General features: G+C 38.9%; 1 protein-coding gene across 2 annotated transcripts in view; it reads right to left on the bottom strand.

The window, feature by feature from the left end:
• The window catches only part of ndrg3b (ndrg family member 3b), an 85401-nt gene that overhangs the window by 35872 nt on the left and 29747 nt on the right, over positions 1-19782 (bottom strand). For both annotated transcript variants that reach the window (XM_079801900.1, XM_079801901.1), the window contains 2 exons: positions 12835-12916; positions 9308-9340 (listed from right to left, as the gene is read on the bottom strand). In XM_079801900.1, coding sequence (XP_079658026.1) covers positions 9308-9340; positions 12835-12891 — 90 coding nt within the window. In that variant the 5' untranslated portion in view covers positions 12892-12916. The remainder of the gene's footprint in view (positions 1-9307; positions 9341-12834; positions 12917-19782) is intronic.

The raw sequence follows: 19782 nt of genomic DNA, 5'->3' as shown, positions 1-19782 counted from the left end.
TTTAAAATACCTGCATGTAATTACAATACAGCGGTAATTACATCTATACTGCACTGTTGAACTTTTCCTTACCCCTTAACACACCCTTAAACCTAACAAACCACAAACCCGGTCCCTAACTTCACCCGTACCCCGCCTCAAGCAGCACAAGTGTTTTGCAATATGACATGAACACTATAAGTACATCACTTTTAAAAAATATATATATGTACATAGTAGTTAAAGACACCTAATATAAAGTGTGACCAAATAATAAAAAAATGTGAACACTTTCTGAATGAACTGTAATTACCATGACCTTCTGATGAAAACAGACCTTTAAGACAATCAAACACAAACCGCCATAAGCAAATATTATTATATCGTCATTCCTTTTGTTCCTGTAATGAAATCACATCACTGTGATGCAAATTTCCAATCCCTCCAACCCAGTTTGAACAATAAAAACTCACAGCAAAAAGCCTTTGAACTGCTACAAAGGCCACGAGGATCACAAGCACACAAGGAATAAAACCTGCATAATGATCGAGAACGCAAGTAATCCTGATCTTTGAACATACCCACCGTTTATAAGCCTATGAACATAACCCAAAAAGATGGGTTAACCTTGACATTTCAGAAGGTGTAACCTTGTCCCAGGATGCACCTGAGTTTCTGATGGATGAGAGAGTGGGGAGAACAAGGATTCCCCTCCGTTTACAAAGTGCAAAGAAAGCCCCCCGTGCAGCGGCCCACGCGTGTGCATCCCGGCGCTGGAACACACCCCTGATCAGTATAACTGTACACAAGCAAGTGTGCTTGAGAGCAGCCACATCAAGCAGCAGGTGTATCCTGCCACAGCAGCAGTTGAGGATGCTCCAAATCTGATACTCAGTCAGACAAAGATGAGAGAGCCAGAGGGTTTTGATCTCAGACATTAAAATGTCAGCTCTGTCTCTTCACTGTCTGACAACTACAAAACGTGATGTTAAAAGAGGGCGCAATACCCCTTAACACCCACAGAGGGTAGCGTTCCTCACAAAATGTCTATTGCGTCAAGCATACTTGGCAACACAAAAAGGTTAATTTAGCATTAGACATCATGAACTAAGACTAAAAAAATGCTTTTGCTATTTTTTCATTATAAAATAGATGTTCTGATACTCACTGGCAAAAATCAACGTCATGCAAATATCATGCTAAAATACACAGTATTGAAATATAGTACAGAGCCAATGGAGGACAACTATTAACTATAGTTGACATATTCTTTCAAGGACTATAATCTAAAAGGAAGTAGGGCGGCTTAATTATGACAAATCTTAATTAATCTCATCTTAATTTAGATTATTTTAGCCAAGTTCATGATTATTTTATCATTGATTTCAATTTTATGAAACGAAAAATAATAATAAAATAAATAATATATAAAGGAATAAATATATGTTTACAAATTCAAATAAATAATATAAAAATAAATCATCATGGTTCAAGCTGAACTAAACATGCCAGATGGCGAAGAGCGAGTTTGAGCTTTTAGGGAAACAGAATGTGCAGCAATAATGTGGCGTAATAATAGTTTTATCTCAATTATTTTGTTTTCAAAATCATAAATTACAATAAATTGCACAGCCCTGGCCCCTGAAAGAAAGTAAAATTAGGGCTGGGTAAAAAAAAAAAAAAAGAAAAAAAGAAAGAAAAAAAAAAGATTTCTCTATTTTAATCGATTCTCATTTTTACAATTTAAATCCCAAGAATCGATTAGTCATCCTGTTTTCAGTTGATGAATGAACGGGACATTGTAGAGCCTCTCCCACCCAATAAATCACAATAAGCTTTGTGCTTTGCTACTATTGATATGAAACAAAGTCTCAGATTTCAAATGATGTCCATTTTATTACAAACGCTGCTTAATGTGGCGTGACAGATCACTGTAGAGCCTAAGTTCAACAGGAGCGGCAGCGCGCAGCTCACGTGAACTGATCTCCTCCACTTTAATACATACTTTATGTATATTAATGAAGTATGTTAAAGATACAGTACAATTTACCGAAATCTGTATCATGTCTCATGTAATCACTCAATCAGGGTTTCAACCGTGGAAAGATGCTTGTGAACATTAGGTCACGTAACCTCACATTTACCTTCGAAAAATCATATTCAGTGGCCATAAACTCGATAGTCAGCTAGAAAAAAAAAAGCAAAATGTGCACCATATTCATTAATACCATATTAATTTTTGAGATTCTTCAATATGTAATGCATATTTTAATAAATCCTTCAAGTTATGATGACAGCAACCATTTAAAACTGATTGGAGTAGAAACATTATTATGGAATTGATAAGTTAGTATTATAACTTTATTATTATAAAAACTTCCTTGAGTGCAATTTAAGTGTTTGTATACAAATCAGTTCATTTTAAACTTCAATATTAGAGCAACTGACTCCAGGGGTTTTCAAACTTTATGATGCCAAGGACCCCCAAATATGATGAACCTTTTATGAGGGACCCCCTTCCTAAAATCCATCTATCTATCTATCTATTTTTATGTATGGAAAAAACATTTAACCCCTTTACTGTCACTGTCCCGCTGGTGGGACGCCTGGCAATCTTTTTTTGATCGCCTTTTTTTCGTATCATATATTTGAGTAATTATCATAAATTAGGTATCTTTCGAAAGCTTACAAACTCAAAATTCCTCCTGTGAAAACGGTTTTAAAATCAGATGTTGCATTACCATGGAAAAGGTACTCTAAATTCTTCTAGCGGGCGACATCATGTTTCGTATTACAAAATGTATTTTAACTTTTCTAATCTTGACAAAACACATATCGTTGGAAAGGTCAGAGTCTCAAGATTCCATATTTGGTGACTGTTTTGTGATGAAGTGATATTTGTACAGAAATTTACAGGAAAATGCATAAAAAACTAAACAATCAATGGAATGTGAATGACACCCGGTGCCTATTTTTGGTATAGCGTCTAAACAAAATCTCATGGGGACTTCAATTTTTGTGATTTCAACTTCAAATTTGGAACACAACTTGGTTAGACATATGGCTTTGATTTTATAGCAATTTTATAGTAAAACATTTTTGTAAAATATATATTTTATATAAAATTAAAATATTTATTACAGTATTTTTCATTTACAGTAAATTTAAACTTCCATAACTTTTTCATACTTTCATATTTTGACATTTATGTCTGCAATAATCTGCCGAGTGTCTTCTTTAAAACAAGGCCAAATTTAGGTCTATATTTCAAAGCATTCTTGAATTACAGCCCTTTAAGTTGAATAGTGCATTTTCATGACTATTCTCAAAAAGGGTTAAACTGAGGGGATAAACTGTTAGATAAATAGTAACTGTGACATTATATTCCAAACTTAAATCGGGCTATACTTAAATATTGGATGTAGAAACTGGAAGAAAAACATTTTCAATGAAAAATTATTTGTATGAGCAACTTTCACAATAAATGTTAGTAAGCATCTTATGTACTGTGTTAAGAATACTCACAGCCACAGTGAGCAAGAAAAAGAAGACTATAGTGAACAAAACTCACTAGAAAAGATACAAAGCAAACGTATACAATTCTGTCAAGAAAGGAGAGAAACATTTAGAACTGAAACAGTTAGAACGTTTGGTAGACTTTATCCATTTTTGCTTTGTCATTTTATTTCTCTGAAATATTCTGGGGACCCTTTAGAACCTTCTGGAGGACCCCAGTTTGAAAAAAACTGGTTTACAGCATTAACTGAGAGTACATGTACTGTACCTGATATCCAAAATAATCTATAACGAAACGATAGCTTGTGAATCAAAATTGCCCTAAGTAAAATGTTTTGATAAATAAAAATAGTAAGGGCACAAATTGTGCACAGTTGTAAGTCATTCAACAGCAATAAGGCCCTCAAAATTGTTATTGTGGGGGGAAATGGCATGGAATGGCTCTCGTACCTTATATCACCAGCTTTGTGAATTCCATAATTGCTGCTAGAGATTAAACTCGTAACCTGTAAACATGTTTTTGTGTTTACGAGAGAGAGAGAGAGAGAGAGAGAGAGAGAGAGAGAGAGAGAGAGAGAGAGAGAGAGAGAGAGAGAGAGAGAGAGAGAGAGAGAGAGAGACTGTAACATACAGCAGATCCGACGGTAATGAGATAAAATGGTCATCTCTTGTGCCTGTACTTTTCCGGTAGAGTGAGCGTCACGCCTGACTAAGCACATCCACTGCCCTGTGTGCCATCTGACCCAATGCCATATCCCTACCAATGCTTTTTTTATCAGCTCGACACTGGGAGATTAAAAACAAGCTTGCATAGTTAATGATGCTGTTCGCTATCTGTTTGGCTAGAAGATCAACGGCATTAACAAAACAGATGCCATTTGGGCAAAGTAACACAGAAGCAAACAACCACAAACATAATTCTCCATGTTGTGTGAGAACAGCTTGTCTGTTACATGTATTTACACTGCCCTCTACAGGAGAAGCCCAACAGGTGTCAGCTTACATCATCCACAGAGACCCATTCACATCTCGCACTCAACCACCAGCCAACATCCACACCGTCACCATAGCAACTGCTCTTCATAACGCTGGGAACTATATAAGCTTTAAAAAATAGTAATGTCATCAGGCATTATAGGGCTTCAGGGAACCATTAAGACTGGACTCTTCAGGCAGAGTTTTAGTTTCTAAAGATTTACTGTGGTTCACTCTTATAGTAGTTTCCTTTTTCTCCCTTCAGAAGAGTTCAGAGTCGATATGTTATGCAATAGTTCAAGTCCTCCTGTTGCATAGTTACCAGCTCTATTAGAAACCCAATAGAAAAGAAGATCAACTTTTACATTGCAAAACGGAAGACAAAGAGTACATGTATAAACACTACGGTTTACGACTATCCACCCCCTCTCCATCCTCATCAGCCTCGTCTATATTCCATTCGTATGTCTAGTAACACATTCAGCATCCTCTCAGGTTTGTGAATGTGTGATGATGATGATGAGGATCTATACAGCTAGCTGATGTAACCTGGCGAGGCTAAATTTAACACGATAAACGCGTGCGAAAATCGTCCCGGTGTGAACAGGCCTTAATTCACCACACTCTAAAAATACTGCAAATGAGACTCACTAAAGGGTGCAGAACCTCAGATAAGTCAGTCTCTTTCCAGGGAGCTGAAAGACCCCAAACTCTGATAGTCAATGGTTAAGGGGAAGTGCTACAATCCTACAATTCCATATTATATTATATTATATATTATATTATATTATATTATATTATATATTATATTATATTATATATTATATTATATTATATATTATATTATATTATATTATATATATATATATATATATATATATATATATATATATATATATAAGGGCTGTCAATAGATTCAAATTATTAATCACGATTAATTACACTTTTATTGTGCTATTAATCACACACTTATGAAATTAAGCATATGCCATTTATCTCCTTAAACACATTCATTTTGTCATCATTTCCTATATCCAGCAATGTAAACAATCAGATTGAAGGGTGATTCTCACAAAACGGTATTGTCTGTAAGCTTCAAGGATCATTGGAGACATTAAAATGACAACAAATATAAGGAGCCCATATACTTCTATTACATAATACATTCATACACACCTAAGCACCAATGAAAAAACACGACATAAAAAAACTCAGAATTCACAGTGTATAGTGTGTGTACAGAGCAACAACAAGATAGTTTTCATTTTAGACGAGTCAAGCTGTGATACCGAACAGGACCACACGGAGATGCCAAAAAAAACTCCTAAATCAACCGCTTTGACTGAATAAACCTACGATTACTAAACACAACAACGTACACATGGCAAATCAAACAGTATCCTTCCCGAGTGCGTGTGCGGAAACAACGCAAATGTACTGAAATGTGTCTGTACATGAATGCAGCGTTCGATCTGTTTGTGCATCAATATAACAGACTCTCACGCGCTTACTGTACGACTCCAGAACGTCACCAAAATTGCACTCTTCAGAAACAAATCGCAGAATACAATAGAGCTTGTGTTTTAAAGCAAAGCACACACTGGAATGAACAATTCACTAACAACGCAACGTGAGTCTCTATTCTCTTTATGTCTGATGTGATCAGCCTGGCCTTCTTTACACTAGCGCTGTTTTTGGACCGTTTGAATGATTTTGATTATTGGATCACTGAAAACTTTCCCATAGTGTAACGGTTTTAATTGCCGGATCACAAACAGAGAAGCAGAATCGGGTTAAAGAGTTAGAATGGATATTTCCTCCTACCAGGGTTACAGGTGCTGTAGATGCTCAGTGTGTCTGTGATAAACTCCAGACTTCATCATCTAACTGCGTGACGAAAATTACGTTAATGACGCAGCTTCACATACTGTCATTTATTCACGTTAATTGCGTTAAATTAAATGAACGCGTTAAAGAATTTAAATTAAATTGCATGCGTTAACACGGTAATATATACACCAATGAGGCATAACATTAAGACCACTGACAGGTAAAGTGAATAACACTGATTATCTCTTCATCACAGCACCTGTTAGTGGGAGGGATATATTAGGCAGCAAGTGAAAAAAAAAATTCCTCAAAGTTAATGTGTTAGAAGCAGGAAAAATGGGCAAGCGCAAGGATTTGAACGAGTTTGACAAATTGTGATGGCTAGACGACTGGGTCAGAGCATCTCCAAAACTGCAGCTCTTGTGGGATGTTCCCGGTCTGCAGTGGTCAGTCTCTATCAAAAGTGCTCCAAGGAAGGAACAGTGGAGAACCGTTTACAGGGTCATGGGCGGCCAAGACTCATTGATGCACGTGGGGAGCGAAGGCTGGCCTGTGTGTTCTGATCAAACAGACGAGCTACTATAACTCAAATTGCTCAAGAAGTTAATGCTGGTTCTGATAGAAAGGAGTCACAATACACAGAAGATCTCAGTTTGTTGTGTATGGGGCTGCATAGCCAGAGACCAGTCAGGGTGCCCATGCTGACCCCTGTCCACTGCCGAAAGCACCAACAGTGGCACGTGAGCATCAGAACTGGACCACTGAGCAATGGAAGAAGGTGGCCTGGTCTGATGAATCATGGTTTCTTTTACATCACGTGGATGGCCGGGTGTGTGTGTGAGTCGCTTTCTGGGGAACACATGGCTCCAGGATGCACTATGGCAAGCCGGCGGAGGCAGTGATGCTTTGGGCAATGTTCTCCTGGGAAACCTTGGGTCCTCCCATCCATGTGAATGTGGAGTCCACAAAAATACTTTTTTGATATTTGTGGCCTCACCCATTTCAGTTAATAAAATATGCAACTCATGCATTATGCATTTATATAACAAAGAAATTCCTGTAAAATGGCAATTAAAAAAATAAAGAAAAACTACCAGCAAAATAAAAAAAACTTGGGGATAGATATTCACTGAAAAAAAGCTAAATCAATAAATAAAACATAAATCTAGCCCAAATCACTTGGTATGGCATCTCCTCTTAAAGGGGTACGGAGAACACTTTAACTTGTCTTGAGAAATTCCACGGGTCTTAATCCAGGGACACACAGAGCTGACGGTCAGCCGTGGGGCAATGCCTGTTATGCACCGTTGGCTCTAGTCAGACACTGTCTGGGTTTTTTTGGGCCGATTCAACCAGTAGAATTGGTGTCGGACCGTCAGTAAGAGAGAACTGTGATTGGCTGTTCAGTTTAGCAAATGAGTCAGTGGATGAAAATAAGAGCAAAAGTCATGAAAACAAGCAAAGAGGTCATGATGGCACAGACAGAAGGCTGCTATAATTTTAGGTCATCTTACCTGAACATTCGAATGCACATCTTTTCATAATAACGAGTTATACATAACATGAGTAAAATAAAGAACGTGATCAGCATGATTGATATTCAAAACGGTAAGCAAGTGCTGCTTTGTTTATTGTTTGTACACCTGCAGTCTTAGTTTCGCTTTCCTTTTTGATTGACGAATATAGACAAATATATCTGCGTAAATTATGAGCATCTGTCGGGCTAGTTTTGCAGTGTGTTCCACACGTTGGCTCTAGTCGGGCTCATGTCAGAGGCAGTTCAACCGATTCAGTATGTTGAATCTGCATTGGGGGAGTTGGTAAGAGAGATCACTCGGATTAGCTGTTCAGTTTAGCGAACGAGTCTGCACGAGAATAAAAGCAAAAGTGAAGAAAGCGAGCAAAGTCAAGATGGCACAGACAGAAGGCTTTTCTAATTGTACGCCATTTTACTTCTTTTTTAAAGCAAGACGCTTTGTTTAGTTTAGTTTGTATATCTGCAGTCCTAGTTTCAGTTTTCCTTTCTGAATGACAAATATAGACTATGCTATAGACAGTTCTTTTCTTACACACAGGCGCAGAACACAGTTGACAGTCGCCTTTAGTCATTTTGGTGTGCTCAAGAGCAGCTTTTTGGCCCAGATACAGCTGAAGCAAGGCGACAACAAAGTCGGCTTTCGTAGCCACTAGTTCTTTGACGTTGGGTCGGTGTGTGACGGCCTTTAGGACTTGCTTTTTCCTGGGTGAAATTGGACTAGAACTGCCCTACACCTGCTGGGGCTCAAATGTCAATCTGATCAGGTTCAAGACAATTGAGAAGGGATGGGACAATAAATAATGAAGAGCTGGTGAGCAGCACTAACAGTAATGTGCTGCTATCTGAGCTTAGGGTAGGAGAATAAACACAACTGAAATGAGCAGGCAAATGTGCCAAAAAATTGTAAGTATCAGGAAAATGTCAATGGTGTTCAGCACCACCGGGCTTCAACACTATCGGCTGAGTATAGGCAAAATGGTGTGATTCTACAAGGGCTTCAGGATTGGTTAGAGAAAGGGTTTTCCCCAACTTCTGATGTAATGGTGAGTGAACTGGAAACAAAAGAGAACCATGCTACTCACAATCTGAAAATTGTAACTGCATTCTTATAGGCAATATTACAGAACGACTGCCACTGGAGAAAAAGAATGAAGCTAGGAGAAATAATAGTGGAATAAACATATGATAATGAAGCGTGCAAAGATCCTGAGTCAAATCCTGCTCTTCAGTGGATAATAACACACAGAAGCTCAACTCACCACCCACAAACCCTCCCACACCCATAGAAAAACAAAGACAAGAGTGAATTTCACTGCTCTCCAGTGAAGTACAGGTCAAGAGTCTTTCACCATCACACTGTGCTGGGAAATGGAGCAATAGTGCAGGAGGAGTAGATTAATGGCTGTGGGTGAATGCTTCAGGAGGTTATATGGAGTACATAAAGGCCTAATGATCACAAGAGACTCTTACCTGACAATCAAAGTCCTGGAAGTTCTGTCCATTCTGTGTGGAAAGACAGACAGGGAAGAAAAGAGAGAGAAAGAGGTCAGCTGTGCCAGTCTGAAGGGTTAAGCATGTGACGTTTAAAACACCAGATCATTTAAAACACAATGGCCCATGTTACACTTGGCATTAAAATCAGTCGCAGGTGAGCCAATCACAAGCAGACAACAGACACAGATTTCCACTTCCATTAATATACAAAACATTAAAAACTCCTGTAACCACTAGAACATATCATTGTATTTTGTCACAGAAAGGCCAAATTACATCAGAGTTGTATGATGATTTAACTCCTGTCTGTGTTGTTGTGTCTGAGTTTTCATGAAGGAATAAAATGGTAATTTAAACAGATTTTTGACCAATGGTTAGTCCCAGAGGGTTGCTATTGGAGTCTTGTTCAGGTAGTCAACATTAGGGGTGTAACGGTACACGTATTCGTACCGAACCTTTTCGGTACAGGACCGAACTGTCAATTTATCACGAAATTCAAACAATAAATGCCATTTTGATGCTTTTTAATCTGACGTGACAGAATCATCACTGTATAGACACGTCAGTTCAAGCGGCAGCGAGTGAACACGATCATCTCTTCCGAGTCAAAGAATAATTCCTCGATCAGTGTTTCAACGGTGGAAAGACGTCAATAAAATATTAGCCTATATTCATTATATTCTACTGAACCTATTAGTGATGTCTTGATTATTTAATGTATGTTTAAATAAATGTCATGAAAACAACAGCCACTGTGTATAAATGATTATATTTCAACAACGAATTGGAGTAAAAACATAATTTTATAATTAGATTTAGTTAACGCAAAAACTGCCTTATGTGAAGTTTACATGTTTGCACATAATGTGTCATTTGAGTGTTGATTATTATATCTAATAGCAACTGAATATATGCTAATAGTTTGGGCTCTGTTGTTAACTTTTGACATTATATTAATGTGCAAGTAAGGGCTCCCTATATAGTTACAGCATTATCTTTAATAAACTTGTAGTTATAATTGAATTAATTTAAGGACAGACACAATTTGTTCAGTAAACCACTGTTAAATAAAAACAAATAAAGCAATTTTATATTTAGTTTTCTTTCCCCTGCTGTACCGAACCGTGACTTCAAAACTGAGGTACGTACCAAACCATCAGTTTTGTGTACCCTTACACCATAGTCAACATGAATGTTTGTTTATTGTTGTTGCTGTCTTCAGTAGTTTGTATGTTGTTCTGGCTCTTAGGTTTCTTTATCGACTGTGAAAACGGCCTGGGGCAAACTGAAGCACAAAAAAACACCATACAGACTTCGACCTGTGTACATGCTATCCTTATGACGAAATTCATGTCACATGCACTGTACACTTACCCTAGCGTACATGTAAAAATCCAAGTATACTTTAGGCTTAATCCCAGAGAGGGAATTTTGTAATCTGCTGCAGTTTTTGTGACTGAATTCATTAATAAGCAGTTGTCACTCATGTAAATAACCAAGCACAGAACGAGTCTTTGCGGTTCACAATTAACCCCATAACGGCCCTTACATTTGATACAGAAATGTCTAAAGCCTCTAAATTATCAACTTGATCAAAACTTTGCTAAAAAAAAAGCCTGTTGTACACAATCCTCTAAATGAGTCATCTTATTGATAGATTACACCATTTTAGTAAGTAAAATGTCTAGTATAATTGTAAAAACGTCCCCCCTTCAGGTCGTGATACACGTCTTTATTTGCTGTCAATTACGGATTAATCATAAGAATAACTATTATTAGTTCAAGATAAGCACTTACTAGACAGAAGCTTTGATCATAAAACTAATCATTTAAATATCACATTACTAAGACATTATTGGGAGACAGTCACAACTGATATTTGTATGCATTTATTCAAGTAGTCTGCTATACTGTTTCTAAAAATCTCATTAACTAGCATAACGTACATTTCAAGCTATCAGAATTTCATCTGCACATTGCAAAATGCATATTTTTGTGCTGTGTTTGTCTCTTTGAATACCATTTTTTCCCCTCAAGCATGAGCTCCATATTCTCACTATATCAAGCTATATGAGCCATTAAAGCCTGATGCATCAAATCTGATACTTAAAAAAACTATAATAGACAAACTATAAAAAATAAAATAGACAGCTCCATTTCAAATAATTTTCCGGACTATTACTTCATACACCGATCAGGCATAACATTATGACCACCATCCAAATATTGTGTTAGTCCCCCTTTTGCTGACAAAACAGCCCTGACCCGTCAAGGCATGGACCCTACTAGACCCCTGAAGGTGTGCTGTGGTATCTGGCAACAAGATGTTAGCAGCAGATCATTTAAGTCCTGTATGTTGCAAGTTGGGGCCTGTTCAGAACATCCCACAGATGCTCAATTGGATTGAGATCTGGGGAATTTGGAGAATGTTTAGGTAGGTGGAACGTGTCAAAGTAACATCCACATGGATGGCAGGACCCAAGGTTTCCCAGCCGAACATTGCCCAGAGCATCATTGCCTCCGCCGGCTTCCCATAGTGCATCCTGGTGCCATGTGTTCCCCAGGTAAGTGACGCACACGAACCCGGCCATCCACATGATGTAAAAGAAACCATGACTCATCAGACCAGGCCACCTTCTTCCATTGCTCTGTGGTCCAGCTCTGATGCTCACATGCCACTGTTGGCACAGTTGTTCAGCGGTGGACAGGGGTCAGCATGGGCAGACTGGTCTCTGGCTATGCAGCCCCATACGCAACAAACTGTGATGCTCTGTGTATTCTGACACCTTTCTATCAGAACCAGTATTAACTTCTTGAGCAATTTGAGCTACAGTAGCTCGTCTGTTGGATCGGACCACACGGGCCAGCCTTCGCTCCCCACGTGCATCAATGGGTCTTGGCCGCCCATGACCCTGTCACGTTTTTTTTTGCCATTTTTCCTGCTTATAACACATCAACTTTGACAAAAAAATTTCACTTGCTGCCTAATATAGCCCACCCACTAACAGGTGCCGTGATGAAGAGATAATCAGTGTTATTCACTTGTCAGTGGTCATAATGCTATGCCTGATCGGTGTACGTCAGGCTTTACTGGGTTAATCGGAGACAGTTGAGAGAGCCATATGGAGCAAACAAAAGGAAGTATGCATACTTTAGACAGTATACACACACACACACACACTCTTTTCTAACATCAGCTAATTTCTAGCTCTATTTGATGCTGGTGATTTCAGCGGCTGTGAGATCAGGATCTGATGACATGCATACATCATCTCTCTGATCTCATTGCTTCCGTACAGCTCGGTATCCAAGGGAAACCGGCCTTGAGACTGGCGTCTTGAGGAGCCTGGGATATAACTGCAATCAGAGTGAGAGAACTGGAGTGGTGATGGTGAGATTTAGTTCAAGATAGAGACGGTTTTCCCTGACATTCAATCAGACATTTGTATCAATGTGTGTGTATGTGTGTGTGTGTGTGTGTGTGTGTGAGAGAGAGAACTTACCTTGTCTGTCAGGAGGGGTTTGATCTCAGTCAACTGCACATCCTGTAACTCATCCATTCTCAATCCTGACAGCTGCCCGTCACTACAGAGAGAGAGAGAGAGACAGGATAGAAATGGATTAGTACATCATTACAGTCAGCAACGACTTATTGACCAACAGGGAACAGGGCTCAGCATGCCAAATGCTCATGAATACAGAATTACAGTAAACAGGGCACAGAGAGAGTGAGCGAGTTTGAGAGAGAGAGCGAGAGAATGAGAGAGAATTGATGTTTAACATCCCGCCTAATAACCGCCACCAAACCCCCATTGTCCTTGTTAACAGAATTCAGATGAGCTCATGTTTAATTCATGCTGTGGTGGTCCTGAAGGTCAATGCATGCTACTGTCTGAGTATGGGCATTATGTAGGCTTATGTCAACCTTACCATGGCGCTGGGTGACTTAGTAAAGCTTGGCTTTACAGGGCTCCAGACTGTGACTAAAACGGTTGCTTTTGCGACCAAAAATATTAATGTGCGAGCTATATTTTTGCTGAGATTGCCACTGGCGACCAAATAAATGTACATGTTATGATTAAAAATTGCATGCCTTTTTACTGGCATGCTCTGTGATGAGTAGCCCATCACATCTTTTGTTTTGTTGACGTAATAAAATGAGATGACGCAGCAAAGTAGCAGTGGAAAAAAACCTCACTGAGCGCCAAAGTACACGTCAGAAACGGATGTCAAAATGGAAAATAAGGTTTTTCAAAGCCTTCATCTCTATCGAGCAACAACGCTGACGGCTGTGCCAGCATGAGAGCGGTAGACAACGACGGAGACGTGTTAATGAATGAACATCCCAGTACTGTAAAAGTGCAGTGCAAGTGTCAAGTGCACACAACATGGTTAACCACACCAAATAAACATGTCAGCTGTGTGGACGCCAACTAAATCGGTAACCATTCTCGTTTTTAATTGATACGGATATGGATTCTTACTCTCAATATCTTTTAATCTTTGCTGTTTTCTGTTACTGCCTGAACTTCACGTTATTAGCAGTCATCCATAATCGCAGATTTGTACTTAACTGTCACCTTTAATATGTCACTTTTAAGTTGTTAAGTAAACAATTAACAAACGTTAAACTTTTTGGCACACTTTAATTCGACCTTGGAAAGAGCTTGTATAAAACAGCTTATAAGCAACCATGTCACGTAACATCAAATGGCTTTAGAAAAGCCATTCAATTCTCATAAACTCGTTAGTCAGCTAGAAAAACAACTATAGAAAGGGGCATTTTGCTAAATATATGCACTATATCACATAATCCTTGTATTTTTATTAAAACGGTTGTCTTCATGAGAAAGAATGGAAGAACTTAAAAATGAAATTCAACACTGCCCGCATAATTGCACGTGAAAAATTAAAAGCGTCTATTCTTTTGTGGCACTTAAAAAAACAATTTGGCACCTAACATCAGGGCTCAAATGTGCTGCTGCATTTTAGGGCAGAATGAAAGTATGCAAATGCGAATGCTTGGCCAACACATTAAAAGCACACGGCCCCTTTGGGCATACTTGAAGAGATGAAACAGCACTAGCAACTGATTTTACTACTGTAACGTGACTCATTTCTTAGTCAAACAGGTTATTCGATGAGACAAAAAACATGTAGGATGACTATATTATCCATCGGGAATTAAAGGGATCATAAAAAGTGGCCAATCTCTTCTAATTCAGGCCATCACAGCATATGAAGTACCATTCAAACATTTGTTAAAGAAGTCTCTTATGCTCACCAAGGCTGCCTTTATTTGATCAACAAATACAGCAAAAGTAATATTGTGAAATATTACAATTGAAAATAACTGATTTCTGTTTGAATACATTTTTTAAGCCTGTGCACAATGCATGCTTGCATAGCTATAAGGAGTTTGCATGTGCTCATATGTTGGCTGTATGTTTTTCTATAGTTTCTGATCTGAAAACATGTAGGAAGTTCATCCTTTTGCATCAAACGGTTTGTCACAACATGATTGTATAACTGTTCTGTACGTGTCTGGTTTAAAGGCTTTGGCCACATGCATGTAATGACTTGGCATTCAGTAAAATCTCTCCGTTGCCTTAACACACACACACACACACACACACACACACACGCACACACACGTCAGGTCACGTTAACTATTGCTCACAGTAAGTTCCACTGGGCCTTGACTGCCTATCTGTGGTGATGAGGATGCGAGAGAAGATGAACTGGGCTTCGGATGGCGTCCACAGGAGGGCTGACAAGTGTTGACAAGGTCACAGTCAGAGACAGAAGGCCATGCGCATGTGTGATATGGATTAGTGGAGTTACTCAGAGGGAAAATGTCAATCTGTCATGGCGTTTGGGGTCAGTGATCTGTCAAAAGACGCCGCTTGAGAGACAAGAGACAGGCTTTTGCTTATTTAGAAGTTTGTAAATGTTGACCAAAAGTTGTTGTTGTTGTCGATGTTCTTTAGTGCTTTTCCATTACGGCTTTCTGAGAACATGATGAACGCATCTAGCATCTCCTCCTGAATCAATGGAGACAGAGTGGACTATTTTAGGAGGAAAGCTGCCCGATGAGTTTCTTCAGAGCTTCTCAGAGAACAATGTGAACTGACTGTCCTTACGCAACAAACCATTTTCCTGTGAAATGTAACATGACGTGCTCCTTTCATTGTGTTTGTTATATAATACACACCAACATTAATATTTCATTTGAATATGAATGGCAGAGGCAGTGCTAAACATGAATAGATTCCTGATAGGGCCGGTCAGTGTGATGATACTGTGTATCATGTCAATTGATGCAAATTTTGCCATTTGATGTATACCAAAGTTAGGGGTGTGCAATCTACTACTAAAAACCAAACAAAAACACTTAATAAGAATGCACGCTTTCACTGTGTGACGAAGTCTAGTTCAATGCCGGGAGAATGCTCTGAAATAAAAGATATACAGAGTCAAATCCAAGAAAATATGACATAATTTGTCAATATACACCACTAATCGCTGCTTCAAGTTTTGGACATGTTGAAGTGATACAGAAATATCAATGAAAGAATAAATCAAGTGCAATAAGCCGTTAAAAAGAGCTTGTCGGAATGCTGATTGACACACATGCACAGAAACCGCCTCAGCACGCGATCCCGAATTCAGTTCTATTTCACCGCTTACTGTGCTTGAACAGTCAAAATACACACACACAATTATGCCCATGGCAAGTACTCATCCAGAGCCAAGTTAATCTTGAGACCATTGGTGGCAATGGTTTTACGATCAACTTAGGCTTATGGGCTTACAGAATATGAAGAAAATGAAAAGCTTATAACTGTTTATTTTCTGAAACATTATCATGTACATCATCCTGCAATACTGAGAGAGCGCAAAGGTTTGAACAGTTACTAGTATTAGACATTAAGCCCGTTAGTTAAAATCCAATTACAACTACCCGGTGACAATGACGGTGCTGGTGCTCACTGCTCACAATGAGTAAATGCATGGGTCGGATGTGTGAAAATCTCGCATTGTTGCTACAGTGCGCACATGTAAATTCACTAGGAACTATTTTATTCCAGCCAATTTGGTTTGATTATTTGCTGAAGATGTACTTTCCAGCAGAAGAATACTCATTATGTTCTACAGGCAGTGTGTGAGACGCTAATTACAGGCCGTTGGTGAATGTGTGTGGGTTCAGGTCATAAAACACTGAAGGGCTCCTTTCTTGCTTAAAGGCAGGTTTCAGAATTTTTTTTTAGTTATGATGGTTGAAAGTCTCTTCACATTCTAATAGCAATCACTAAGTTAAGTGGTCTAAATGTAAGGGGTGTGAATCGTCAACGATTCGATATCACGATGCGTTGCATCCTCAATTTTCAAAATTATTCCACATGGCTACATTTTTGTCAATGAATACAATCAGAATACAACATGCCATGGTCATTAACTGGATTTCCATGAAATGTAACGTTACGTGACCTTGTTCTCCAGCTGTCTTACTGACCACTTTCCGCGGCTGAAAAACACTGATTGATCAATTACGTATGAGAGTGCGACTGTAGGCTACTGTATCTTTAGAAATATCTCCTAATGTCGTGTTTATTCACTATTAACTAGTAGTAAAGAAAGAGTAAGAGATGATCGGTTCACAAAGCGCTACAGCAATCCGTCATGACACGTTTACGAGCGCAAAAACGGTAGGCCTATTTATTGTAAATATTTCGTAATAAACTTCACAGAATTTGAGAGCTGAGAATTTGTTTAATTTCAAAAGTAACCTGTCTTGTCGGTTCGTGTCAGTGTCCTCTTTGCTTTACGATTTTTCTCTTCGTGAGAAAATGGATGTGTGGTGGGAAACTGTGTGAAAAGTATAATTTGTGAGTCTCACGATGAGTTGGTAGCCCTGTTAGTAAAAGCACATGAAACTGTCAAGTAACTTAGTAGTAGGCTATACTTAAGTTACAATATAATGCTCACACACTTGCACCCACACAAACACACGCAGCCTCGCAGTAGCACACACACGCTCACATGCAGTAAATGTTAAAATGGAAGGAGATTAAACACAAAAGCAAGTAATAAAAAAAATGGCATAACGTGAGAAGCGCATATGTGACAAATTAAGTCAGAGAAACGTCAGAAGGCTATAACCGTGTCAGCATCGCAACGATTAATTTCAACACCCCTACTAAATGTATATGTATATCGTCTGTGGAAGGCGTAGGACCATAAAATGTTCATCCAATCATTGCATTCGGTCCATATCTTCAAACCTCCACGCACCTTTTACAGTTCCTCTTGAACCAAAACAACGAGCTTATGCTGAGTTCACATCATAACTAGGGATGGGACGTTTACCAGTTTCACGATAAACCATGATAAAATGTACTGAAAGTTAGTATTATTGTTTAAAGGTCCCGCTCTTCGTGTTTTTTTGAAGCTTTGATTGTGTTTACAGTGTGCAATATAACATGTGTTCATGTTTCGCGTGTAAAAAAACACAGTATTTTTCACACAATTTATCTGTATACCGCTGTTCTCACCGTCCTAAAAACGGCTCGTGATTTCCTTGTGCTATGAAGTCCCTCCTTCAGAAATACGTAACGAGTTCTGATTGTGCAAGCGGTTCCTGTGCTGTGATTCGACCACAGCTTGGCGCACGTAAAAGCGGTTCCTGTGTTGTAATTTGACAGCAGCTTAACGCACGTTGGAAAGGTCACGCCTCTTAACGGGGAGATGTATGCGTTCAATAATCTCTACAGCGTCCCTGGGAAAGCCAAACAAAGGTGATTTGACTCCTGGATGAAAATAACAGCGTCTCGACGACATGGCGATAAACACACTCAACGCAACAGTTCCTTTTCTCCACGCGACCGTCCGCTTCTCCACGTGGGACAGCAACAAGACCGCGCCCCCTTTTTCGCGTTTCTTTGTGGGCGGAGGTTAGTCTGTTCTACTGCTCTACTGACGTAATTAAAGAAGGAAGTACCACGATGTAGTCCAAGCCAGCCGTTCGCTGTAGGCTTTGAAAGGGAACTTCTGTTAAATAAAATATCTCGCTTGGCATTGAACTTTGAGCTTTATAATTTTACAGGTATTATTTATGCTCTAACAGCAACATTACACACTAACTAAAGTTTGAACAATGGAATCGCGAAGAAGGGGACCTTTAAAATGTAATTATCATTAAAACCATGTTTGATTATCGCAATTTTGAAAACGTGCGGTAATACTGTCCAGCCAGCATCAGGCGCAGGCGCAACATTGTTTTTTTGAACGAGGAGAAATGGTGGAAGGCAGTGACCTCGCTCGGGAGAGCAGCCTTCTGAAAGGACCTTGTGGAGTTGTGGTCATATTTTGGCTTCAACAAAAGTCCTGAGGGAAACTTAATCGAGGATGCTCACCCTGTCCGCAGAACATACAAAACAAATAGGGGGACACGTTTCAAATCTGCCGCGTCATCTTCATGACCATCATCTCACACTGTTGTATAGCGAACGCAAGGCAAGTTAACGTTGACCTCAATACCAAAACTACATCTGGGAAACGTTGTTTTAAGTTGAAATTTTCACATCGTCCCATCCCTAATCATAACTACTGTAATTTGGAAGAGATGGAAACCTGTAACGTTTTACTCTGGGCGGTTCGTGACTCGGATAATGTGTTTCAATGTCAACACCATCAACAGCTAAATGAATCTGCAGCAGTCAGGTGGCACAGGTCAGTGCTCTGTAAGTTTTTCACGTTCATTATTTTTGTAATGTTATGTGCCTTGAGACACAAGGTAGTTTAACGCCATCTCTCGTGGCGCTTTTGTTTGCTCCTTGCATGTTTTTTTTTTAAGGAAGCGTGGCTTTGGAGATGTTCTGAAGGGAGGGTGGGATCTTATGCTTTCAAAGCTAGCTTCTTGAAAATTACCTACCCTACGCAATTACGTCACGTAATCAGCAAAAAATATCCTTCCTCTCAGTTTCATTCAAGAGAGACCTTCCAGACCTCCATTCCAACTGTAATCTTTCTTTATAATTAGTAATGATGCTATAGACTTGTGAAGCAGAAAGATAATTGCAGTTTTGAAAGTAGCTTCAAAGAGTTAGTGAGTATTTCAAATAAGGGAGGAGGAAAAATCTGCTTCAGAGAATAGTGATATTTAAGAGAAATCATGAAGCCAAATGTTTGGAGGCTCGAGGTTTCTAATTTGAAATGTTTTCTCATTGATACAATAAGCTACGTGAATTAAAAAGGTCATTGGCCCCAATTATCAAATTTTAACTTTTCTGTTAAAACACCACATAATTATCACTTCACTGACATTCATGAAACCTCTATTACGATCAAAGATCCCTCTCTCCATTCATCTCAGTCTAGTCTAATGTACATGTGATGGAAACTTTACTTTAGAGAAGGGCATCTCTGAAGTATATTTAAATGGAGATTGA

This window comes from Gobio gobio (assembly GCF_949357685.1).
Source record: "Gobio gobio genome assembly, chromosome: 21".
NCBI classification, from domain to species: Eukaryota; Metazoa; Chordata; class Actinopteri; order Cypriniformes; family Gobionidae; genus Gobio; species Gobio gobio.
The sequence above is the reverse complement of the archived record's forward strand: the minus strand, read 5'-3'. Positions and strand labels throughout refer to the sequence as shown.